This window comes from Lineus longissimus, chromosome 11 (genome assembly GCF_910592395.1).
Source record: "Lineus longissimus chromosome 11, tnLinLong1.2, whole genome shotgun sequence".
NCBI lineage: Eukaryota > Metazoa > Nemertea > Pilidiophora > Heteronemertea > Lineidae > Lineus > Lineus longissimus.
Genome location: NC_088318.1, coordinates 1,147,154 through 1,173,045, shown reverse-complemented (window position 1 = coordinate 1,173,045; position 25,892 = coordinate 1,147,154). Strand labels below are relative to the sequence as shown.

The following is a 25,892-nucleotide window of genomic DNA, read 5'->3' as shown; positions in this document are numbered from 1 at the left end:
ATAGTAACAAGCTCTCTGATTGGCGGAGTCGATTCATGTACATATGTACGCAACTATCTTGTGGGATTCCCCAAGATAGGTTTACATTCCGTTTTTTGCCTAAAATATCGAGTTTCATTGAAAGGTTTCGAACTTATGAGGAAGACATTGATAAAGCTCTTGCTATTGAATTGAAAATGGCTTCAAACTTCACAGGAAAAATCTTAGATTTTCACACAATCCAACAAAAAGCTGAATCGTGGACAAAGAAAGAAGCCAAATCCTCATTCGGTTTTGTGACATCTGTTGATGAGGAGAGAAAGCTCATTTTCAGTCTCGCAGATAGTGGTGATACATTCTATATTGTCCCACCAAAAGAGTCAGACGGATCTTGGGTAAATTCTCATTGATTTGTGTTGTCCTGTCGTTCCCAAAGATGATGGACAAAAGAAGGGGAGGGTGTTCTCTTGGCATGTCATTTTTCTTCTCAAAGTCGGGGCTGGGCACCCAATTTTGCCAAGAATCTCCCATTATCGTTATTGCCACTAATGACTAATGCCATGATTATCTTTCTGCATGAATGATTGATGTAGTTAAGTTCGGTTTGATTTAGTAAGTCAAGTGCACAAACTGCAACAAAAGGAAAATATGGAACTGAGTTTTCTTGTTTACAGGTTGTTTGGAGTGATGACAACAGTGTCATACCACGGCTTCTTCATGTCCAGGATTACATACAGTCGTGCAAAGAGAAAAAGATAGAAGAGGTTTTAGAGAATGTCAACAAAACCTTCAAACAGGTAACTAAAGTTATTGTGACAAGAACAGGGTGAACTGTTTTTGCGAAGTGTAAAGTTACCAGGTAGGCCTACAGAGATACATACAGAGCACTTGTGGACAGTCTGGGAAGGCACAGGTCTCAAAGTATGTAATTCCACCTTCCTTACGACAAATGATGTAAAAGCATAACCTACTGAGTGCAGAAGAAGACCAGGAAGTTTGCACACATGCATTATTTCCGTACTTGATTCTTGACTCTTCAAATGAAATATTCCCAAGAAAGAGTTGTAATGTTTTAGTTCTTTCACTTACAGTATAAAATTGGAGCAAAAGTGACGCCACCTGCTGAGAAAGAGGCAGATCACGATAGCGCCAACGATAGTGACTTCTTGGGAGAAGATGATAATGATGACGAAGATGATGAAGATGATGGATACTATCAGGATGTTGACCACGATGCTGAGTCTGACAACACAGTCCAGTTACCCGATGAGTATGTGCTATTAAACTCTGGAATCATTTCAGTTTATTGCTAAGATTAAGCTCTCTTTTTAAATATGATGATACGATCACACAAACCTGAGAAATATTGTCATGTTTTTCAGGGATGAGGAATCAGCTGATAAATTCTTTACTGGTGGTGGAAGCAAAACTGCTGTATATAGACTTACAAAAGGTTAGAGGGTTTCCTTTCATTTTAATTCTGCATGCTGATGTAGCCTAAAACGACTACTGAAATATTGCAAAGATGGTGAAAAAGATGATGGTAACAGATTATGACCAGTTCTCTTGTTTGAAGTCTTGGAATATGGAATAAATGTGAGGATTTGTAATATTCCTGAATTGGTGCCTACTGTCAGGACCACTTCTTCATGTTATTCATCGACTATGCTAGAGTGAGATAATAACGTGTTGTTCCAATTTGTGAATAACTTCCTTGATTGAGTATCAGTATTTCTTTTTTTCTGTTCATTGCATGTAATGTTTTTTTTCCAGATTTAAAAAATATGAAGACAAATGCTTGTAAATTTGGTATAGAAGGAAGTCCAAGAGGGGACAATATATTTATATGGGTAAGACATCGTTACTAATTGGCAATAAAACCTGTTGTATAACATGTAATCATGGAATGAAATCCTGTATTGTATTGTATCAAATGAGGTCTGATGAAACAGATGGCCCTTGGAAAAGAATTGACCAATCCTAACCTTAGTGACCATTCGAGTTTATGGTTAACATAATTTTTTTTAAATTCTGTGATTCAAACTTCACTCTTTATTATTCTAGGATGTGAAATTGACAGACCTACCAAAAGATACCCCCCTTGGAAGAGATTTACAAGGCTTTGCCTCCAAATACAAAAAGGAGGTAGGTTTTAGTATCATGAAAGAATTTTGGTGATCGTGTATCATCTCGCAGTGGTCTCCTTATTGTCACTGAGGCGTCACAAGGATATACAGTCATGTTTGAGTGTCAGTTACAGTAAACAATCAAGTTGATCCTAAGATGACTCGCCAATTAACTGATTACAGTGACTGTTGTACATCTATAGAAACCCAAGTCCAGATTGGCTTACTTCATATCTTAACCTCTATTCTTCAGGCAGTTATACTCTTGGAGATGAAGTTCCCAAGAGACTACCCAATGGGGCCACCATTTGTTCGAATTGTTAGACCAAGATTCAAGTTTTTAACGGGTATGTTGTAAAATAGATAGACTCAGTTGGGAATATGATTGGACAGGGACACTGGAACTTATTTAAAGAAACATGGTGTCTGCTTAGCATAACACTAAAAACCCATTACGTTGAAGTAATGAGTTTTTGATAACACTGATCTAACATTCTTTGAGTATATCAGCCAAGATGCCTATATGGTGGCTACCTTGGCGGTCCAAAATTTATGGAAAGGAGTTTTTATTCCGTCCAACCTTTCCGTCCGTAACCGCTAGCTGCCAAGCAACCAGATGAGGTTCTAAACAGTCTGCTTTAATTTCGTGGTATGGGTATTTGTACATTGCATACTGTTTTGTTGGAAGATTGCAGAATTCATAAGAAAGAAACCGCACAGTGTTTGGTCAATGACCTCTTCCTTCATTATTGCAGTTTATAATGAAATGTTATAACCAATTATTTCATCAAGTCATTTTTTATTTTGGGAATTTTGCACATATTTTGGTCAGATTCTCCAGTTTTAGTTAAAGGCTTGGTCTAGAGATGGAAGCACTACCATTAACACATTATGCAATTAGATAACGGGACTCAATTTGTGAGTCACCATAATTGTCCCGCATAAATCAACATGATGTTGGGATACTTGGTTTAATGTTGAGACTATCAGAAAAACATGAATTTTGTTTTGGATAGTTGGATGGATAAGATGCATCAAATTACATTCTATTACAATTTGTGTTTGCCGAGACAAAGCCGGGAACTGAGGCTGAATGGGATCCTTGTCATATCGCTTGATCATGGGTGTTGTCCTAGGTTTGAGACTTGCCTCATGAGATTACAATCACATGACACCCTGTTCTCTTCAGTTTGGCGACTTTCTTCATAAATTTGATATTTCAGTCATCTTGTCTTGTCTATTTCAGGACACATAACAATAGGGGGCAGCATATGTATGCAGTTGCTAACTCAGTCAGGTTGGGTGCCTACGAATGATTTAGAGGTAAGAGTAACAACTGTTTTAGTGATGCCAAGAAAAGCCTGCAGCAGAGCACTTTTGCATAGCTGTATAACCTACACACTCTACGACAGTGTATTAGGTGCCTCAGCTCCTTTGGATTCTACAGTGTTGGTGTCAGTTGGTTGCAAAGTGCTTGTGCCTGGACAAGCTTATACCACTCTAGCAGTAATTGTGTTACCTGCTGTAGATTCAAACCCCCATAACCTGAAAAGTTTGAATAACTCGACCAGACCTTGGATCAACTTACAAATTCAGTGATGTTCACTTACAAGAGGGGTGCAAACCTACAGTAGTTCTTGTAAGTTTAACTTAAATGTGAGGAATTTATTGATTGTGTTTGTATTTCAGGGAATCCTCGTTCAGATCCGAAGTGAAATCTTAAGTGATCCAAATACTCGCCTGTGTCCACGTGAGCCAGACAAGCCATATGATGAGGTCGAGGCCAAGCAAGCATTCGAGCGCATGGTTCAAAAATATGGATGGAACAAATAAGACTAAGCCAGTATGGGTGATATGAGTGGGAATTCGAACTTGATCGAGTTTTCCTGGGCTCTCATCCGAACCTGCTGTGGATGAAAAGTGAGAGCCAGCAGGGGGGGGGGAGGATAAGGGTCCTGCTTCTTATGCCATATGTTTCTTGCATGATGTTAACTCTTCTGGGTAGGGTAGGAGTAGGAAGAAGTAGGGTTCTTTTCCCCAAGAATTATCTTCCCCTAATAAAGTCTGTGTGAACTGAGATTGTCTGATTCCAACTTTCTCAAGGCTTTATAATGTTGGCTTTAGTCTGATTTTGAATTTGATTTATGTGTGTTTGATGCTTGGGAGAGGAGTGAGTGAGCGCCCTTGGTCATTCTCACAAATGAGCCAGCTTGTGCTCCAATAGATGTGCAACAATTGTTGATCTGGTTTTGATCATGACTGAAAACATTTCACCTTATTTATTTGAGGTATTCCAGAGTCACCTTTCGCCCCTAAAGGCCAACATAACTTAAATGGTTTCCTTTAAAGGGAACTATAGGCAGGAGCAGTGGGCTGGATTGAGTTACTTAAAGTTGTAGATAGGTGTCTCTGCTATCTCACAGTTCATGCTTGACATTTTCATCACTTACTCAACCAGAAACCAGTACTTAAACTGTGCATATATGAGTAACCTGTCGGCCACCAAGTCGGCCACCTGCTGCTGCCTATATTCCTCTTGGTCTCCGGACCAAGATCAGTTTATTGCTCACTTATCATGATAAAGGAGTTATTTTTTTGCACTTCCATAGTGATCATGTCATTGTATCTGATCCTCGTCATCCAGATCGCACTTGATGATTTTCACTGCCGGAGAAAATCATCTTGTGCGATCTGGTGACTAGGATCATCCACTCTAGCAGTTTTCTGAAAGAAATGTATCGTTGTACTTGTAGCTGGGTAGAGTAATATATCCTAACTATTGGGTAGAAAAGCACGAAGCCAGGAAAATGAAGTGAAGAGATGATAATCATGGTGCAGTATGATTGTTCAGTCGAAGGAAGTATTTTTTCCACCTGAAAATTGAATGCTGGGAATTTAACAGAGATCAACTTTGCGATGAATGAAACCACATTTCAAATAGACAGGAGTCAGACTTTTGAGAGATATGCTATCAAGTGCAGGTGTCATGTGCTGTGCAGTTATCTTTTGGCTGATAACTTGTGTGTCACAATAATTCTTTTGAGAAAATAGGATTTATTCTTCACCAGTTGATGGCCAGCTACTTCAGGAGACCTTGAACTCCCACCTTGACTGCTGCAATTGATAGTTTAAAATCCTGATGGCCTTTGCTGTGGGGCTTTGTTTGGTTGTACACAGGATAAATATGAGTGTCGCCTGGTCTGCCTTTATTTTCGGGTCAAGTATAGTCAATAGAATCAAATGCTCTTTTCATATCCATTTTTATCAGTGGCGTTTTCCCCGTTTTTAGTTCAATACGATTTGTTGACTTCATTTATATTTTGTTGTGAATTGAAATGTGCTGCTGTTTTTCAATGGAATGGAATGTAGTTTGGTGTGTGAGGGCATTTTGCCTTCAATATTGAAAGTTTTCAGAAAAATTATATATTTTGCATATTTTGCTTTTCCTTGTGGAGACACATGATATGAATGTGACTTTAGTTGTTTATAAAAACTCCCCGTTGTTATAACAACCCCTGGCCATTTGCATGTGAATAATTGGTTTAATGTGGTTATTGTCATTGTGATGGAGGTCAATTTAATTGGTTCTGTCCTCTCCATCAGATGGCCACATAAGCATTCACTTATGTTCACATTCCATGATACTCATTCAGTTGCTGACAATTATGTATGAGTTATTTCTGACCACCGTGGGATTTTGTCGAGCTGAGTTATTAGTACCGTGGGGGAAACATCAGCCCATTGAGCATGCCAGGCAAGCCTCATACTGAACTTCCAGCCAGATTGCCTCTGTAGATTCCGCCCTCGAGTTGTGTTGAAGCTGAGCAGTGTCAATACATTGATGGTCAAGATGGCCATGCCTGGGATGTGGTACAAAAAAAAGTTGAAATTGATGTTTTTCTCACCTGTGCGTCATCCGTCTCAGATCATGATATTTTTGCTTGATGTGATCACTGCATGAAAGTTTATGCACACTGTAAATGTCATTCTCTAAGTGAACAACATTTGCTAATAAATTGTTATTTTGTATATGAAACTATATCTTAATGTTAATGTGTTTCATCTCCTGTTGAGAATGATTTCTTCCAGGAAAATATCCACTCTTTAAAGAGGCTATAGGCAGGAGCTTGGGGATCAAATAGGTTGTCTTCAAGGACATCACAACCAGAATATGGGGATAAGGTCACTGAACTGGAGACAATGTCACAACCTGTACCTTGCCAACTGTAACAGAAAGTCACATGTGCGATCTCCTTCTTTCTTTCGAAAAAAGTTGTTCAACTGAACAAGACCCCTGGGAGTTGGACTTTCATCTTGTCTCGAAGGGTGTGGCCTTAGGGGAACTCTTCACATGAATTCTTCATCCAGTGATCTGTAATACGGGTAAAAGCAAGTAGGACGAAGCTGCCAATGATACCAAGAGCAGCATTGGATTCCGGGGTGAATGTTCGCTCCTCCGACCCGGCTGTGTGCAAATGACTTTCGCATGTCACAATCTGTCGTTATTTGATCAAGAATTTCAGTTTCTTAAACTCAACTGGTGTAAGTTCTGTGATAGTGACAAATGCACAGTCATGCGATATTTCACAAAGGGCGCAAAGACAGCAGATACACTAATGAATTTCTTAGACATGCATATTGTATTATCCCGCCAAAATTATCCCGCCATGGTCACTTATTACAACGTTGGTGATGCGACGTCATTCAAGTAACAAGAAGACGACGCCACTGTTGTCCTCGACCTGACGTCACATTGCGAAGGTCCACCGACGATGCGATGAAAGTCCTCCCATAGTTTGCACAAATAATATCGAATTTCTCAAAAAGACAGCCACGGAAGTTTAGATTTCCTGCTTCACAATGAAGCGCAGAAGCCGGCGCAAGAATCCGCCGCAAAAAGATGCAGCGTCTGTTTGTGCTGACAAAGATGAGGTTGTGACAAATGGTCATCCAATATGTGTCACCGCCAGAGGTAAAGTTCCGAAGACCTCAACTGAAACGACGGATGAGAGAGGAAAAGGGATGGAAGACCAAGAAGGTATGTTAGTACTATAAAATGAGGTGTAGTGAATCCAAGATTGATGTGAATCTTTATATTTTGAAGTGGTTTACAGATATCTCGTTATCCTCAATCACACGCAGCTCCAAAGGTGACACCAAAATAATGCCGCTACATCGGCTGATACACGTGAGGCGACACACCATCAGTATGCATTTGTACACTCCGGACGCAGTGTATTGGGGAGGGACGAGGCGACTATGTTTGGGAAGACCACTGGACAGGACTGCCCCGGGAGTCTATATAGTCTGTAACATTTGTGACCCCGTCATCCATGATTGCCCCCCCCCCCTTAGTGAATCTTTCTTTCAGCTGAGAGTGTGTCGTCTGGTTCGGCCCACGACGTGACAGCGGAGGACTGGCAGCGACGAGAACTGAGACAACTTGAGGACTACTGGACTGTGAGAAAGTACCCCATCCTTGGTGATGGCCGCAGGTTTATGCGCAGTGGAAAACAGTTCAACACGAAACAGAAGAAAATTCTACTTCAAAAGGACTGTCCTGTCAAAAACGTTCCATGTATTAGCGATGATAAATCTTCCGTTGAAGACAGTGGCGCCACTCAGAAAGGCAGTAACGATGTATCGAAGTGTGGCAAAACTGAGGCGACAAATGTAGGACGTAATGAAGGCAAGAACGAAGCGACTAAACAAACGTTCGGCAAAACCCGCGCCGCAGCCGGTCGCGCAAACATTGGCAAGATTTTTGAGCTGAAAGTGAAAGGAGACAACCCCAAAGCAACGAATTCCTCTTCGAAAAATGATATGGATATGAAAAAGGGTCTCATTTGTCCCTCCAAAGTGACGGAGATGAGAAAGTCGAAGCTAAATCCGCCTGCCAAGGTAGCAAATGCAACAAGAATGTCATTGAGATCAAAGAATCGTGTGAATAACGGTTCAGTGGAACCAAATATGAATAGGAAAAAGTGCGATCGGAATCAGAAGAAAGATGATTTGACAGTCGAAGGCGAACTGCCCGTTGAGTCTGATGACTGTCCAAGCTCAGAGACGAAGCTGTCGCGAAAGACTGGTGTCGCGATTTCAGGAAGTTTAATTTCGTCACCGAGAATAAATGACGCGGTGATTCCAGAGACAGCTTCAATATCGGTAAGAGATTACACGCCAGGCGCAAATGAAGCCTCGGGAACAGATTGCTCAGGGTCAATGCCAGGTGGAAATTCACCACCGACGACCGACATCACCACTTCAGAGACGACAGTATTTACTAGCAGTCAGAACGCCATTGGTAATACAGAGATTAAGATAACTGATTCATTGAATCCCGAGACTCCAGGATCTGAAAGCAAGAAAGGGAGTACGACCACTGGAGACAAGGTACAACCTGACTGCAAGCTGGTAGATGAGATACCATCATTGGAAACCAGCAAGGGCACCCAGAGTACTGTAGTACAGAGCTGTGCGAACGGAACAGCATTGAAAATGTCTTTCACTAAGTTTTTGTCTGACGACAGTCAGGGTTATGGCGAGACAGAAACTCATGGGAAATCGAGTCATGCACCGTTGGAGACGAATGATTGCAGCGACACAGAAGGACAGGGATCAGCCTCTGGGGGCCCGGACCAAGTTGTCCCGAGCGATGCTGTACCAATCTCCGTCCCATCCGTAAGCTTCTCAAATAGCAAAGAGAGAGCAGAACAGACGCTAAACGATGATGGCGATGAATCAATAGATCGTGCGGCAACTGGGCAAAACACAAGTCAGGCCGTTGCTGTTGGCCAAGCGGTCGAGACCATTGAGCCTACTGTGGGCCGCAGGAGCTCCCGACTGAAAGACAAGCTGCAGAAGCCAGATTGTGAGGACTTTATCTACTACCCCTTACGGAAGCCCGTGGCTCAGAAGAAACCTGCATCAACCGAGACGTCGCCGAATCTATATAGCTGTGTTATACCCAAAGGAACAGACGTGGATAATGGTCCTGTTGTAGTCAAATATGAAGACTTCATTGCCGAGATGAAGTCCGGGAGTCCGTTTGATGAGATCGATGCGTCCACCGGAGACAATCAAGAAGACATAGAGACACGCGATAAGATTTTTTCCCAGACGAGCGAGGCACAACCAACATCTGAACACAATGAAAAAGAGGGAGTCGGTGAGATGGCAACCAAACAAGGCTCATCTGATGGCTGTGATGCGAAAAGAACGGAAGGAGATGAGAGCAACGCTGTCCGCCCGGCGATCAAGTTGATCATAAAGAAGGTCTCCACATTGAAGAAGGCAACTCCTCCAGTCAGGCGATCGTCGCGGTGAGTACATCCATCGTCTGCGAAACTTTCATCATTTCACATTTGCAAAACAATGCACGAAACAAGCCAAACGAGCGGACGTTGTCAACAATCTTCGTACGTGTTCTTCAAGATATCGAAGTCTACGACCAATGACGTTGTCAAAGTTGTTTGTGTACATATGTAGCGTCGCAGTTGAATTGGCTGTCTCATTTTCTGTAACAAACATCGTTTGGTAATTTCATCAGGTAATAACAAATTTGATTCGGAACTGGATTAACAAGATGTGACTTTGTTTCGTATTTGTCTTTATAGGTTGGACGGAACAGGCAAGGGTGGCCTTGGAGGGAAACCCCAAGCGCTCCCAGACACTCCGCGGACAAACAGAAGACAGCAGATCACAGCCGACCACGTCAATTATGCCAGGCTCATGCAGCATGCCTGTACTCTCTGGTCAAGGTTAGCGTTCTTGTGATCCAAGACCCACTGTCTCTTATAAAGAGGCGACCGTTCCACTCTCAGTCAGCTGATAGAGCCAGCAATGGTATTGGTCTGGCGAGAGGGTTGGAAGTTCATTCACTCTTGAATGGGTTAATGCTGTTGGCACAAACCATTGTGAGGTCAAGAAGTTCCAGAACCATGACATTGCCCCTTAATTCGTCTTGTTTGGCATAACGTGCCCTTTGAAATAGGAACCAACATATGCTAGCAAGGGCTTATTAACCCTTTCAATAGGATCAAGTCTGGGCTAAAGACTTCCTGTTTTTCCTTTGCCCACTTTAGTAACACCTCCAGAACGTCACCAGCAAACAGCCGTGTATTTTCTTCAACACATCAAGTGTCGCTTCAAGCATTACTTCCTACCAATCGTGTGACGACTTTCGTTTCTCTTCATGCTGAGGAAGGTCTCCGCCTAACCCCTCACATCAACCTCTTTTGCATGTCTCCAGTGAGCAGCGTCGTCGCTTTCACCAGCTAAACAAGTCTGACCACCCCACCGACATGGCCGACATGCTGAGGAAGGAATGGGTGTGTCTGGGGGAGAAGGAGCAGACCAAGTACTTCACCCGGGCGAAGAGGGCTGATACTTGTAACAGGATGGACGGCACCAGGAGGAACACTGAGACCAAGTGCAAAGAAAGTAAGTCGATCCTTATTTAACCGTTCATCTTGACAAAACGTATGGTTTTCTGTCAGCGCTTTTTATGAACAATACCACCAACCGATCATATTAAGTGGGCAGAAGTCGTCAGAAGTGAAATGAGACGTCGGCCCTCGCGAGTCAATTTTATCACTGCTCATTGACAACCGCACATGAAGAGACCGCCCGAGCTGGTTTCTATTCTAATGTCTTCTCAATTCTTCGTCTGCCCCAGTAGCACAATCGGTCAGCGCGTCGTACTTATAAGCAGTATACTAGCCCAATATGGGCAGGCTCAGATATGCGAAGGTTGTGAGTTCGATCCTCACCTGGGGCAGTTCTTTTTCTACATTATTCACTCCCCCCCCCCTTTCGAAATGATAATGTTTTTTTTTGTTGGTTATTTCAGAAACGAAAGACAACAGTGAAACAGAACGGCCAAATGCGACACCGGAAAAGGCACGGGCAGCAGACGAGAAGGACGATTTCTTCAATCTTGACGCGGAACGACAGAATGTGTTTTTGAAGAAACGCTTGTTGCAGATTCGAAGAAAGATGACGCCAGCTTCTTATGAACGTTTCATAGAAGCGTTTCGAAACTCGTTGGAGAGTACTGAGAGACACCTTGAGAGACAGAAGGGGAAGATCGCGGATTATGAGGCGATCTGCCGGAGGCTGCTCTTCATGAAGCTCTACGATATTCAATCAACCCTTCCGAAATGTGTTCCAGGTCAGCCGAGTGCAGAGTCACAACTTGCTGCTGCAAAAACGGCAGTTTATGACGACTATTTAGATAAACTTATGTCTGAAAACTTAGAATTCGGGTGTGACGAAATCTCTAGGAGGCTGACAGATGTCCTAGAGGTTTTGGAGACATTGGACGCAAAGGTGGATAGATTTGATAGAATGATTCCGAAACAACGTTATGAGCGGATTTACCACCAGCTCAAATCCGAAGCGGAACCTTTCGAGCCTCATGACGTCAGGGTCGGAAATGAGGAAATGATCTTGCAAACGATAACTAACCCGGATGTTGAATGTGCTACCATATGTCGGTCGATGGTTGAACCAGAGTTGCCTCTGCTTGACGAACAGGATGTTGAAGACATCTTAGATTGTCATGGGAGTATTGGAACTGACGATTTGGTGAGCGAGAGCCACCTCATGTCGGCGGCCGCTGCCTTGTTTCGCATTGGGTACCTCCCTCAGACGCATGCCACATTCGATGACACATCCTGCGCACTGTCCTCACTGCTCGCGATGGAAATGACGGCGCACTAGTCCGCATTGCCATTGTGATGTCAATGAGATAGAGGACGGACAGGCAATATAAGCCGAATTCAGTTTCATGCCAAATTGTTAGTTCCTTGGCATTCATGCGCCCAGTAGAAGGGGTTCAACAGATTGAGGAAAAACTGACAGACACGATAGATATCTTTATTTTGGACATCATATCATACTGTGGTACCAACAGCGCGTCAATGATTGACAGATCGGTCGATCATAATTTAAAGTCAATTTAAAGTCGAATATTGTATGGCTATAGAGATCAATCACACGAGACTGTGGTCGATTGCAAAGTTCTGATAGAATCACCAATGTCCACGCCAGAAATGATTTAAATTGCATTCGAAATACATGTACAACAGCCCTTCGTCCTATATCTGTAATTGAAAATATATATGTATATATGTATGTTGAAAATAAATCCGTTGAATTCATCTTCCAGTCAAGTATACGGAAATCCCCAGTCCTGATTAAATAAATAAACAGCTGTGCTTAACACCCATAACCATCCTCTACACGTACCCACAACATACTGCATGGTATATAATTGTCCAATACATCACATCTATATCACATAACATATGTCCACGACAAGTGTCATTGAGACTCCCAGCGCTATTATACCGCAATAGTATTACCATAAACGAATAAACATAATGGTCTCACTGAAAGTTACTTGTCAAAATTATTGATAATAACGTAAATTTTAGTGAGATCTCTTTGGTTTTTCCTTCATGGCATTATCCTCCGATATACGGGCAGGGTTAGTCCGTTAGAGCCATACATTTATATTTAATGTATCTTCACCATCATTGCACATTCACAGTCTCGGCTCAGCGTTCCAGCATCTGGTTGTCCACGTATTCCTTCCTCATCCTCTCATCCTCGCGATCACTTGACTTGAACTGATCCTCGAACGCGTGCAAGTCGTCATCCGTCTCAAGATACTTGACAAACAAGGCCAGGATCAGGCCCAGAAGACCTGCACCCGTTGCACTCCACATGGCCACCGTCATAGTGTCATAAATCATCAATAGGAGGCTCGTGAATAGCGCGGCAATGATCTGAGAGATGCTGTAGGCACTTGTGAAGATGGCTAGATCCGTCTCCAGGACTCTTTTCCTACCCGGAGTGCGACCCGTCTTGTCTTTAAACTGAAAATATCAAGAAAAATGTGTTCAGTCGACAACGACGTGAACGACGTGAAATGGCGAGGTGGGTTCTGTCAATAGAGTATTCATTCTTCAGCCGGCCGTTTGCCGCTTTAGGTGAGATGAGGAAGGGGTTATCGCTACCACGTACATGTATTTACTTACGGTCAATTTCGGACATCTTGTGGTTGTTTTCCCGATCAAGTTCAGCGATTTCTTCCTCACAAGGGGTATGCGTTGTACTCCGATCCCTCTGGCTACGTCTATGAAGTGTAGTGACTATTAAAGTGATATGACCGGGTACCTGGCCTACTTGCTACGTCTGTCTCACGGTGCCTGACGAGCGTGAGATGGCCGCCGCGGGTACCTGGCCTGGCCATAACTTACCACGTCTCTCTCACGGTGCCTGACGAGCGTGAGATGGCCGGGTACCTGGCCTGGCCATAACTTACCACGTCTGTCTTATGGTACCTGACGAGCAGCAGGTAGGGGAAGGTCATGATGGTGGAATACATGATGCCGGAGAAGATGGACAGGATGTAGATCCGTGGTGTGTAGGACAAGTAGAACATACAGAAGGTGGCGACGATGCCGAACACTTGGCCACCGATGTAGAGAATCTTGATACCTGAAACCAGCGGATATGAACTAGTATTTTGTAAGTACATGCCAACCTACTTTTGATATCAACGTTTTGAACCTAGGCGTTTCCTCCCCAATGAAGAATAAGCAGGAATACTGGCCAAAGGATACTGTCCTGACCCAGCCTGGTAAAACCACGCGCCTCCCTGCGAGATCTCGTGACATTTGGGTGGTCGATCGCTTCGATATATCTTTGGAGAAGGTGAGTGAGTCAAACTCGCTGGATGCGAGAAGAAAAGTAGATTTTCCTGCTTTGTACATCATGAGTAATGAAAAGGGCGCATGCATGGAGAAGGAGCGTTTCTCACGCGCTCGATACGAGAGGAAGAGGATGAGGAAGAGGAAAGGCGCATATATGGAGAAGGAGGAGCCGTTTCATTCATGAGGACTATGAATAACACTAGTTCTCACCCACTTTCTCGATGATTGCCATGCTGATGAAGGCATGACAGGCGGCTGATGCTGCATCGATGGCCATACAGAAGGATCCCCTCCGGATGCCGTCCACGTAATGGCCATGAAGAATAGAGTTGTGAGGAGTGGAGGGGTCACCTTTAAAGACCACCTTGCCGATGTAGTCAGTCAGGAAGATGTAGTAGAAACTGTACCAGCAGACTCCGGACAGAGTGCACAGGTACAGCACGAAGAGAAATCGGGGCATGACGCAGCAGCTCACGCAGTACCCGTAGAAACTGAAGCCTTTGCCTCTATCGCTCGGGTCAGTCAGGATGATGTCCTTGGTGACCGTATCCCGCCGACCTTTCCGTCCTCGGGACTTCATCTTCAGTTCCTCAGACTCTGAGAATGTCTTGTAGTTTTCATCTGGCTTCTGGCTTCCCATTGCATCTTTTGCACCCAGAGGCACCTCCTTGTACGCAGTGACGCAGACTACCATAAAGACTGCGACAACGATGACGGTGACGATGTAGTACCACCAGTAGACGTCGTCGTATGTCCTAGCCAGGGGGATGAACCGCCAGTCGATCCCGCCAACAATCCCTCCAACGATGCTACCCAGACAGCTCATGGCGGTGTAGATCGAGATGGCCGAGGTGGCTGTTTCAGGGACCGAGGCATCGGCGATGTAGGCTCGACATGGCGACCAACTGTGCGTCAGAAACATAAACAAAACGACCGACGATGTGAAAATGATGGTGAAACCAAAGATATCTTTCGGGATGTGTTCAATACTTTTCTTTCCTGTGGCATTATTTCCCGGTGGTGGCGGCGTTGCTGTGATGTTATGTTTGGGAGGCGCCAGACCGAAAGCCATGCTGATTTGTTCACCATACGACACCAGCAGCATGCATATCATCACAGACACCGCAGTCAAAACAACGAATGGTCGTCTGCGTCCCCATGACAACTTGCAAGAGTCGCTCCAAGCACCCAGCAACGGGATGACCAACAGGCCAAGGATACCACCAATTCCCCACGAGACGCAGGTCAGGAAGTCCGAGACTCCACTGGACTGCAGGGCTGCGTTGCTGTAGACGTAAACAATAACGTACATGAACTTGATGGCGAAAATAAAACTGGAGATTCGCGCCATTTGAAAGTTCGAGGCACCCTGTGTTGATGGTGAGGCCATTTTGGTGATTTCGGCGCCAAGGAATGTTAAGCCAGAAAATGAATGCCCTTATATGCTGATCCACAGCGTCATAAACTGTCTGTACGTACAAACAGGGCTCCACTGAAAAGCGATGGAAAGCTTGTCCGAATCACGAAGTGGCAGGTTACTGTTTGTTGTCGTTGGGTTGCTGAAGTCTCCTGCAAGGTCTGATATCGTTGTTGGGAGTGACGGAGATACAAACGTCGGTAAAGAAGTTGTGTGGCACGAATATTGCTGACGCCAGAAATATCCTTGAAAGGTCCACCTCCAGAAACACTAACAACGCACTGCAGAAATCGAAACGATTCGATAATCAAATTGATAATCCTACAGTTAATCTGTGTGATACGTTTGTCAAACGTACACCAGCGTGGGAGTCGAAACGGCCGGATCCTCTCCTGGATGGCAGAAACAGGCAAGAGAGGTCCACGCTTCTCACTCTCTGGCAAGTGATTAACCGAAGGGTGTGTGGGCCCTCAAGGTAGAAAATACTTCCATCGACAGCAGGCCCTATGTATGAATCACTGTACAGACCATGTACATGTATCATTTACATCAGTTGAAGATTCGTTAGTTCAATTAATTCGATGAAATCAATAAAATCTTATAGATTTCCTACTCTTGATAGCTCGGACAGGTGGCTTCTGCTATTAAAATGGCTGGTTATTGAATTGCACTCTTTTTTCTGGCGATTGAAGAGTCTACTCTTATTGGCCATCCAATCGAACGCTATCTATTTATGCTCATGCCAATGTAGAAACATCGTGCACGCACATGTATCCTATAGGTCAAAATAGAAATAACCAAGCAGTCACATGACCGCTGATGGCCATTCACTGTGCTTGAGTATTCGTTCATTCGCGAAGCTTTGATCAGTTCGCCATCCAAAACTATGGGTAAGCCATCCGATGCCTACTGATACTTATCGTGTTCGTTGCAATATCGGTCGGGGATTAAGGAGACAAAAATCCATATATTGCATATAATTTGATCTTATGATGTCCGAGCAATAGGACGGGCACAGGTATGGAGAAGTGGGCGTCTATAGCAAGGGACGGGCTCGGTCGACCACAGCGGATCAATATAGCAATCACGCTGGCACAATGCGTAGAGTCATCCTGGGTAATGTGAGGGACAGCGACACCTTTTGGGATGAACTTGCCGGTGAACGACCGACATAGTTGTCCCACCCCTTCCTTTTCATATATTGACTCTCATATCTTCGTAGACCCGGTGTGGAGAATGACATCAAGTTTACAAGCCAAGGAATTGACGACATATGTCGTCATTTCCTCTGGCGTTGACCAGTACACAACCGGAAGCCCTTGCTGCTCCGCTGTGTGTACGCTGTCTTTATTATAGTCGATACAATAATTTCGTGTAAACGACCCATCTGGTTGAAAGGAAGAGGACTTTTCCCACCATTGCTTAGTGCAAGGAAGTAATGAAACTGTAATGCCTTCATCAATAGCGCTTCGCGGCGCAAATCACCAAAATGCTTTTGTTCGTGACAACGCCGCACTCGGCACCCACGAGTGGAACGGAAATATTGAATCAACTGAACCAAACACTGAAATCAATCACTAACATATGACATATGACCACTTTATTTGCAACAAACGTTAACTACAGAATATGCACGTACATGTATTTATGATTATATATGATTTTTCTATTAGCACAACAGTCAGCGTCCCTGCTGCAGACGCTGCTGTGGGAAAGTTATGCTCGGTACCAGCGGGTATTTGGTTATTTCAATTGCTGGTCGTACGTGACACTGAATTCCATCAGTTCTAATTACTCTTTGTAATCACATTTTATCACCTTGACCCTCCGACTCAGTTTCATCAACGTTCTCTTTCACAGACCCATTCACGGGTGTTTTGTTAACATCTGAGCCGGATTTGTTATCAACGACAGATTCAACCTTAGATGGTTTCCTCCCGCTGACAGTTAATTTCGTAGACGATAGCTTCTGTTCCATTTCCTTCCTCTCCGATTCCGACGTCATCTTCTTCTTAAAATCCTCCTCATCCCACTTATCGGTGAGATTGAAATGACTGTCCAACTGGTGTATTTCGTCTGATTCAAGGTAAACAACAAAGATGGCGACGATCGTCCCGAGGAAAGCTGATGCGGCTGCGCACCACATGGCCACGGCGATTGTATGGAATAGTGTCAATAGGAAACTAACCATTAGGGCACCGATGATCTGTGACATACTGTATGCGCTGGTGAAGATGGCGAGATCAGTTCCAAGGCCTCTCTCTCGGCTTGGGTGATAACCCGTCCTGTCGACAAACTGAAAGAATAACAGCATATTTGCTATAATTAGCTATACGTTATAATAACCAATTTGATGTCGGACAGAGCAAGTCTTTCCCCAGAACACTTCATCACTACTTACCGAGGGATCCAATTATCGGCGGAAGGTCTCCAGAGTTATGGTCTATCTGGTAGGCATGCCATCAAATTGACGGCCGGTAGGGCCGCCAATATAATGGTCTATCTGGTAAAATTTACAGCAGGTGATGTCGCAAGAGTTATGGTCCGTCTAGTAAGGTCTCGACGACGGTATACACCCCATGCAAGGAACATACTTCTAGTGGTAAACCAACACAGAATTTAAACTTACCATGTCGTATTTGTGATACCTAACGAGGAGGAGGTAGGGAAAGGTCATGATAGTGGAGTACTGTATCCCTGAGAAGATGGACAGGACGTAGATGGCGCTGGGGTACTTCAGGGTGGCCATTAGGATCATGGTCAGCGTACCCAGGGCCTGGCCACCGATGTAAAGGGGCTTGATGCCTAAAACGAAGGGAGAGATGATATCAAGTCACGATACATAGAATGGATGATATCATGAGTGCCGTGGCAGTCTCTAGCTCGGTGACATGAATGAAGACTAGTAGATGATTTTACCTCAGCTGTAAAGAAATGCTAGTCTAGGTGTACAAACGATATCTTGTAAACTCGCCAATTAGTCCTTATCCTTAGCAGCGGTATAGTTGGATGTGTTCTGTAGAATCTCCAAGTCAAATTTGAGAAACGGGCTGAGCAAGAGGAAGGGAACATATATGGATAAGAAGGGATATCTCCTTCGTTTAATTTTAGAAGTATTTAGAGGGAAAAGGAAGGAATGTTCGTCCGAGTGGAAACCGGGTGAGCAGGAGGAGGGGCACATAATGGAAAAGGAGGTGTTCCTCGCCATTGGAGGAGAAAGCCTCATTGATACTGTCTATATACATGTACTAAAATATCATCAGTTTTGATTGAAGAAAACCTCTAAGAGCCTCAGAAGACATTTGTAAAACTTCGAAGCGGGAATGTTTACCTTTTGCTAACCAGTGGTCTGTTTAAACCGAGACCGATGTGACTAGCATGACTGGGCAGCCATGATTGCGCCTGTGGTTACTCACCTATCCTGTCGACGAGTTCTATGCACAAGAACGCATGACAAGCTGCAGCAGCCGCATCTATGGCCATACAGAACGACCCTTGTCTAACTCCTTCGACGTAGAGATGGTGAAGTACGGTATTGGGAGGCTTGGCTGGGTCGCCTCCATACACGACCTTTCCGATGAAGTCAGTCAGGTAGATGTAATAGAAACTGTACCAGCAGACGCCAAGGAGTGTACAGAGGTACAAAAGGAAGAGGAACTTGGGCATGCAGAACATGCCGACGCAGTATCGCCTCAAGGCGAATGGTTCCTCCTTTTCTTCATCCTCCATGAGGATGATGTCTTTTGTTATTGTTTCTCGCCGCTTGGTGCGCGGACTGGTTGCATTTGACTTTGACCGCATCCGGAACTCCTCGGATATCGTGAAGGTGTCATAATCTATTGGGTCAGCGGATTGCTTTTTGTTTTTTAGTAAAGAATCTTTCGGTTTTAGTGGCGTTTCTCTGTATGCTGTTATGGATATCACAGTGCATATAATCACAATAACGAACGTCACTGTATAGTAGAATGCAAACACATCGTCAAAGACGTGTACCAGCGGTGTTTGCTTCCAGTCAATGCCTCCGAACACCCCACCTAAGAAACTTCCCGCGCAGCTCATGATGGTGTAGATGGCCATGGCAGCAGTGTTGGTGTCGGGGGTGGACGCATCAGCAATATAAGCCCGAGACGGCGACCAACTCAACTTCAAGGCGACGTAGAGGATGATCGATCCAGTAAAAGTTACGACTATTCCAAACATGTTGTGCGTGACATGCTCATCGACCCAGATCTCACTCCCTTCAGCGTGCCTTTTATTACGGGACAGAAGAGACTCACGCTTCGACATGGGCATAACAGCTGCACGGATTGTACTGTTTGAATACTTTCCTTCTAAAGGCGTCGTCGAATTTTTGCTGGTGTAAAAATTGCGAAATCCCAACGCAAGGCTTAGCTCTTCGCCATAAGCTACACAGGCCAGGCTGAAGACCAAAAGAGCTGCTGTTCCAATGATAAAAGGCCGCCGTCTCCCGTAGGGTGACCTACAGTTGTCGCTCCAACTCCCCAAGAGAGGTATAAACACCAGCCCCAACGGACCGGCGATGCCCCATGACACTGACATGAGAAGCTCCGAGACGCCTCTGGTCTGAAGCACAGCATTGTTGAACACGAACGTGATGATGTAGGCGAATCTGCCGCCCAAAATGAAAGCGGAAATTCGGGTCATCTGCCATTTTGTGGCGTGTCGCCTGCCGCTTTCATCAACAACGCCCTCGTCATTCATTGTTGTTTGTTGTCCTGTTTCTAAATCTCAGTTCAGTTTCACACAATTACATCAGTTGAGATCCTTTATCTCGCTGCACCAGTTGGTTTTCCTTCAGAATGTCAGGCCCTCGGAAACTTCCATGATCTTATCCACATTCTTGTTCCTGGTCACATGTGCCTTTCAAAGCATTCCGTTAACCTATGTTATCTTCACAAAACTGGTGAAATTAAAATTCCTTGCTATACTAATATCAGCATTAATTCAGCTTCATTAATATTTCGCTCAAGTTTTTTATATTGGTTTCCTTCACCTGTTGAATGTCCGCTCAAGGCTTGCCACATTGGAAGGCCCTCATCCAAATACTACATGGAGTCCACAGTTCTTTGGTGCAATGATTCAAAGCGCTGTTTCTCTCACCATGCAGTGTTAAACTACCCAGAGACGCCCATCAGTCACATCACCGAATATTCAATACCTGCAGGAACAGTCCGGTTGAATCAAGTTCAATCTGGTTCTCCGCTTGTCACAGAAATCAGTCCACCCCCACCAGTTGTATCTAGTTTTGAATTAATCTATATAGGTGATCAATACATGAATCAATTTTCAATCAAATATCTCTGGTACTGCCTCTTCCCTAAATTATGGTCCTGATGGCATCGGTTTAGCGGCGTACTGGTAGATTTTAGGTCTACTTTTGCGGGTATAATTGTCTCACCTGTAACGATAACGAAATTGAAAAGTTAAGACATGGGTCAATAATTAAGTCAGTTGAGAGTCAGTGAAGAGTTTAAGACAATGGTCAGTATAAAGTCGGTTAAGAGTCAATGAAGGAAGAACGAAAGCATATTCGTCACAGGAGAAACCATGGCCTGGGTCGTACCAAATGGACACTCTCTCTTAGCACTCAGAACCAAGCTAATTGATTTTTCTTTCGAAATATTAATTGGAGATATCAAAGTGGCATAATCATAATGCATGTGGACAATATATTCATGCCGTTCACATGAAGATATCAGTAGGCACTGTTGCATTTTACGTAGAACCCGTTACAATTAACATTCATTTATTGACAATATATCACCTGCCCTCTCATCAGTAGGCTACTCTTCAAGTGCATTTGGAAAGATTTTTGATCAATTCTGGTGCAGAATGAAGAAGACTTGTCAATGCCATGGCGCATACCATTCAATGCAATTCAATTTATAATCTCATTGGTACATATTGTCACATGTTGTAACTGTAGGTCGACTGGTCCATCCCTCTAGCTCATTTCGTCAGCCTTGATGGACTGGTTCTAACTGGTGCCGGTGTAGAAGTTTAAAATGTCCTAGGATAAAATGTCCGGGAACAAAGGATTCTATTATGCGCTTCAATCTCTGAGCTATTGACGGTCAGGGTCTCTATAGAACCATATTGCAGAATACAATAGGGCCGGACACTTTTTCCAGGGGGGACACTTTTTACTTTTACACCGGGCGTTTGTGTGTGCGTGTGTGTGTATGAGGCGGGGGGGGGGGGGGGGTACAAGGCCACTAGAAAGCCCACATTGTAAGCGAAATCTCAAGTTTATGGGCAGCGGAAAGGTCAATGGGGCACAGTTTCAGCCGAACAAGTGTTGAAGATGTAGAGGCAAAATGACTCGCGTGGTCTTGAAGCCATATGTTACACCAGTGAAGCCTTGTGAGTGCTTTTCTCAAGTGACTAGTTGAGGCGCACTGTTAAAACTACTTTTGTGTTCGATATGGACCTATATGGCAATATTGTAACTGTATATGTTATCTGAGACCAATGCTTTTAATCAATAAATAATCGAACCGATATAAATCCAGTTTAAATGTTTTGATATAAGATATAAAAGTCCACAATCTAAAAATATTCCAGCGTTTTTTGGTGATTTGTTGGCAACCGAAAAACAATCCGAATACTGAGTGAATTTATTCAAAATTTTTAAAAATCAACAAACCAGGGCGCGGTGCTGCAACAGATGTAAACTCCAAACTTACACATTTATTTGATATTTCAGCGCCATGACGAATAATCGCAAGTTTTCTGTTCCACCCAAAGGCCTGTTCAAAAACATTGTTGTTCCAGCGTGTTAACATTACGTTATATTTTGGCGCTTTCTTCGCAGTTAAAAGAATACAGGCCAAGCCTAATACGCGATATATTGTCTTCAAACAAAGTCCGCTCGCGGCCTTAATTCCAATTGCTCTACAGTCTTATCAAAGGGTCATCTGGTCATCTTTTATATCATCGACCCCCCACGAGACATCTTTCAGGGTGGTCAAAAGGCCTAAACTGGCAAGGGAATGTACACTCGTCGATGTGAGAGATTTTAATGAAAACTGGACCAACCGAAACGCCTCTCCGCCTAGGCCTATGCTGTTTCAACACTTCAGATCATTCGATGACGTATTGATAGAAATGGCTGAGGAGAGAAGTGGTTTCACCTGGTGTGCATAATGTCAATGTAATTAGAACGAATTTTGTTATGTATAAATAAATCGGTTGATGCAGAGATATACGAACATGCAGGGCCTACATGTACATGACTATCAGATCCATCATAGGCTCAAGTTTGGGTCCCATAAAATGCACGTAAGCATGCAGCAAAGTACAAACCCATTTGAGAAACAATAAGAATAGTTCACCATTTCTGATATAAATTCTCCGATGGTCCGTCAAGTGGTTCCATCCATGGATCTATGATGAATATTCTCCATCATCTATCCATGGATGGAACCACTTGAACGGGTCTGTAATGGCGATTCTCCATCATCTATCCATGGATAGAACCACTTGGATGGGTTTAATCTATCCATGGATAGAACCACTTGGACGAGTCTATGATGGCGATTCTCCATCATCTAGCCATGCATTGAATCACTTGGATGGGTCTATGATGGAAATTCTCCATCATCTATCCATGGATAGAACCACTTGGACGAGTCTATGATGGCGATTCTCCATCATCTAGCCATGCATTGAATCACTTGGATGGGTCTATGATGGAAATTCTCCATCATCTATCCATGGATAGAACCACTTGGACGAGTCTATGATGGCGATTCTCCATCATCTAGCCATGCATTGAATCACTTGGATGGGTTTATGATGGAGATTCTCCATCATCTATCCATGGATAGAACCACTTGGATGGGTTTATGATGGAGATTCTCCATCATCTATCCATGGATAGAACCACTTGGATGGGTTTATGATGGAGATTCTCCATCATCTATCCATGGATAGAACCACTTGGATGGGTTTATGATGGAGATTCTCCATCATCTATCCATGGATAGAACCACTTGGATGGGTTTATGATGGAGATTCTCCATAATCTATCCATGGATAGAACCACTTGGATGGGTTTATGATGGAGATTCTCCATAATCTATCCATGGATAGAACCACTTGGATGGGTTTATGATGGAGATTCTCCATAATCTATCCATGGATAGAACCACTTGGATGGGTTTATGATGGAGATTCTCCATAATCTATCCATGGATAGAACCACTTGGATGGGTCTATGATGGAGATTCTCCATAATCTATCCATGGATAGAACCACTTGGATGGGTTTATGATGGAGATTCTCCATAATCTATCCATGGATAGAACCACTTGGATGGGTCTATGATGGAGATTCTCCATAATCTATCCATGGATAGAACCACTTGGATGGGTTTATGATGGAGATTCTCCATAATCTATCCATGGATAGAACCACTTGGATGGGTCTATGATGGAGATTCTCCATAATCTATCCATGGATAGAACCACTTGGACGAGTCTATGATGGAGATTCTCCATCATGATCCATGTATTGAACCAGATGATGGAGGTTATCCATTGTTATAGATCCATGGATGGAAGCCAAGGATGGAAGCTGTACATGCCCTGGTTTCCCTGAGTGGAATCTGCTTTGTTTCAGAGTCAATAAAGTCTGTTTGTTTATCCCTGCCCATTGTCCCATTTGTCTGTTTAGCTGCATCGAGACAGAATGTAATCTCTGCCATGTTGAATATCGGTTTCGAAAGCAGAACCTGATAAAACAGGTTGAAGTAGCTTATTTGTTCGCAGGTGCAAAATAATCATCTATCTTCTTCTACCAATAGTAGGCAGAAATCAAGAGGGGAGTTGTCGGTTTAGATTTTTCATGATGAATGTTTTTTTCACCTTGTCAAACATCACTTAACACGCCACCAACGCCTTTTCCACCTAGATCCGTGCCTAAAGAGCTCGAAAATCATGGCCGCCAAAAATCGCCTCCTCAGACTATTTAGGTTATTATTGAGGTGACGTAAAAACTTGTTGCCAGATCACCAATTATGTTATGACATGAACAATTAATGCAATGACAGTTGCTTCGTTTGATCAACAGAGATTTTCAAAGGAGATAAAACCATCCAATCCAAAGAACGAAGTCCATGCTAAACCAATGATTACATGTGGCAGATTCTCCAATCGTGTTTTAAATAAGGTATTGCACTGGAATGATCGTTGTGTGGGAGTATATCATTACATGTAAATTATCAGTGTCATCATGTTTATAGATGCAGCTTACGGTAGTAATAGTGTGTGCAGTGATGTATAACTTGGTGTCACAAATATGAATTTATTCATATAGCTCAACATTATCGGTTCAACATCGAAACTGTACTTTTATTCATCGTATGCCTACGAGTTTAATCGAAGCCAAACGCCGAACATAGATAACTTTTCAATATGCATGTACTTTATATCATATGGGATGGTGAACTTCCAACGCATGAAACCAATGATTTGTTGTTTTTACGTTTATCTGTGTAGATATAAGTAGGGTCGAATTGTCCAGCCACGATTCCCGTCTGACATGCGGCATCTTCGCAAGACATTAGACGGTTATTGCTGTTTTAAGAATTATCAAAAATAGGAAATCTCCTGACCAAGGGTTGCCCGAGAGCAGTTTAATTGATAGCCAGAGAACTATCCATGCACTGCACTACAAAACCATCTCTGATGGATTGATGAAACTGAAATAAACCAGCGAATCCGTCTCTTGCAGTCTGCTCCTGATCCGCGTCATCCTGAGATCAGGTTTGTGATACTCCTACCTCGCATCGAGAGGCGGAGTATATTGAAAATCACTGGTTATGTCAGGATGGATCCGCGTGGAAAATGACGAGTCATGATTTCCAGGCCGAATCCCCTTCACTGTGGTCATCAGTCGCCACCTCTATCCTCCTCTCTGATCATTGCGACCAAGACGCATACCTCTGTGTCTGTTTTCATGGTCATAATCAAAAGAAGTTGATACCTTTACTAACCTTTTTATGAGATGGTTGCTGAAGATCACCTAGTTTCTTTCTGATCCAGGCCGGAAGATGCCCACAGTTAGTAAAACCGTTATCAGATGCTGCTCTTCAAGTCAATAGTAATGTCGAAAAAGTTCCTCTTTCCATTAACGGTTAGGGCCGGTTGTCAACAGCGAGACACTCTTGGGAAAGGGGTTCATTCCTTCCCCCCCAAATGAGATCAAAACCTTTGAAAGCAGCCTTATATCCGTTTAGTTAAGCGTCCAGTCTCACGAGTGTTATTAAATTTCACAAGTTAAAAGTAAAATTTACCGTCATTTCCATTGAATACTTGCTTTGGTTATCGAGGAATACCTGTGCATATTGTTTTTTAGTCGGCCATCGTGCGTCAGGGTGTGCATTCATAGGCCTAACATCGATCCATATCAAACTGCGGCTCTACTGTGATGGATGGAGAGCGCTCCCAATTAAATTGGCATTGCTCGTGACACCTGTCGTACTTAATACTGCGATAATCTATTTCACAGTTCCTGGCCCGAACAACTTGTATATTTCACATGTGTAATAGAGAGAAATTCACTGCTTCATCCTTCCAATTGAGACTGAAATCAAGCCAAATAAGCCGACAATTTTCAAATGTT

The 25,892-nt window shown here is 43.6% G+C and overlaps 3 protein-coding genes and 1 non-coding gene across 6 annotated transcripts; 2 read left to right on the top strand and 2 right to left on the bottom strand.

Moving 5' to 3' along the window:
- Positions 1-56: 56 nt before the first annotated feature.
- LOC135496208 (ubiquitin-conjugating enzyme E2 Q2-like) lies at positions 57-6,141 on the top strand. The gene is made up of 9 exons (XM_064785388.1): positions 57-374; positions 654-776; positions 1,071-1,249; positions 1,362-1,432; positions 1,753-1,829; positions 2,044-2,124; positions 2,359-2,452; positions 3,352-3,428; positions 3,795-6,141. The coding sequence occupies exons 1-9, from the start codon at positions 177-179 to the stop codon at positions 3,936-3,938; spliced, it is 1,044 nt and encodes a 347-aa protein (XP_064641458.1). The 5' UTR covers positions 57-176; the 3' UTR covers positions 3,939-6,141.
- A 4,634-nt stretch (positions 6,142-10,775) lies between these two features.
- Trnai-uau (transfer RNA isoleucine (anticodon UAU)) lies at positions 10,776-10,884 on the top strand. The gene is made up of 2 exons: positions 10,776-10,813; positions 10,849-10,884. It is a non-coding gene; the product is annotated as a tRNA-Ile (tRNA).
- A 1,056-nt stretch (positions 10,885-11,940) lies between these two features.
- On the bottom strand, positions 11,941-15,619 carry LOC135495870 (proton-associated sugar transporter A-like). 2 transcript variants are annotated; one of them, XR_010448608.1, is made up of 4 exons: positions 14,039-15,619; positions 13,438-13,613; positions 12,357-12,988; positions 11,941-12,211 (listed from the first exon to the last, which is right to left on the bottom strand). XR_010448608.1 is itself a non-coding variant. In XM_064784867.1 (3 exons), exons 1-3 carry the CDS (start codon positions 15,216-15,218, stop codon positions 12,668-12,670), a joined length of 1,677 nt encoding a protein of 558 aa, XP_064640937.1. In that variant the 5' UTR covers positions 15,219-15,619; the 3' UTR covers positions 11,941-12,667. The 2 variants fall into 2 exon arrangements, 1 of the variants encoding a protein (XP_064640937.1); XM_064784867.1 differs by having other exon boundaries at positions 11,941-12,988.
- Positions 15,620-16,828: 1,209 nt separating this feature from the next.
- Positions 16,829-25,688, bottom strand: LOC135496310 (proton-associated sugar transporter A-like). Of its 2 annotated transcripts, none has more exons than XM_064785567.1 (4): positions 25,564-25,688; positions 18,662-20,664; positions 17,875-18,050; positions 16,829-17,541 (listed from the first exon to the last, which is right to left on the bottom strand). In XM_064785567.1, exons 2-4 carry the CDS (start codon positions 19,965-19,967, stop codon positions 17,050-17,052), a joined length of 1,974 nt encoding a protein of 657 aa, XP_064641637.1. In that variant the 5' UTR covers positions 19,968-20,664; positions 25,564-25,688; the 3' UTR covers positions 16,829-17,049. The 2 variants fall into 2 exon arrangements, with proteins under 2 accessions (XP_064641637.1, XP_064641636.1); XM_064785566.1 differs by having other exon boundaries at positions 25,264-25,681.
- Between the last annotated feature and the right edge of the window lie 204 nt (positions 25,689-25,892).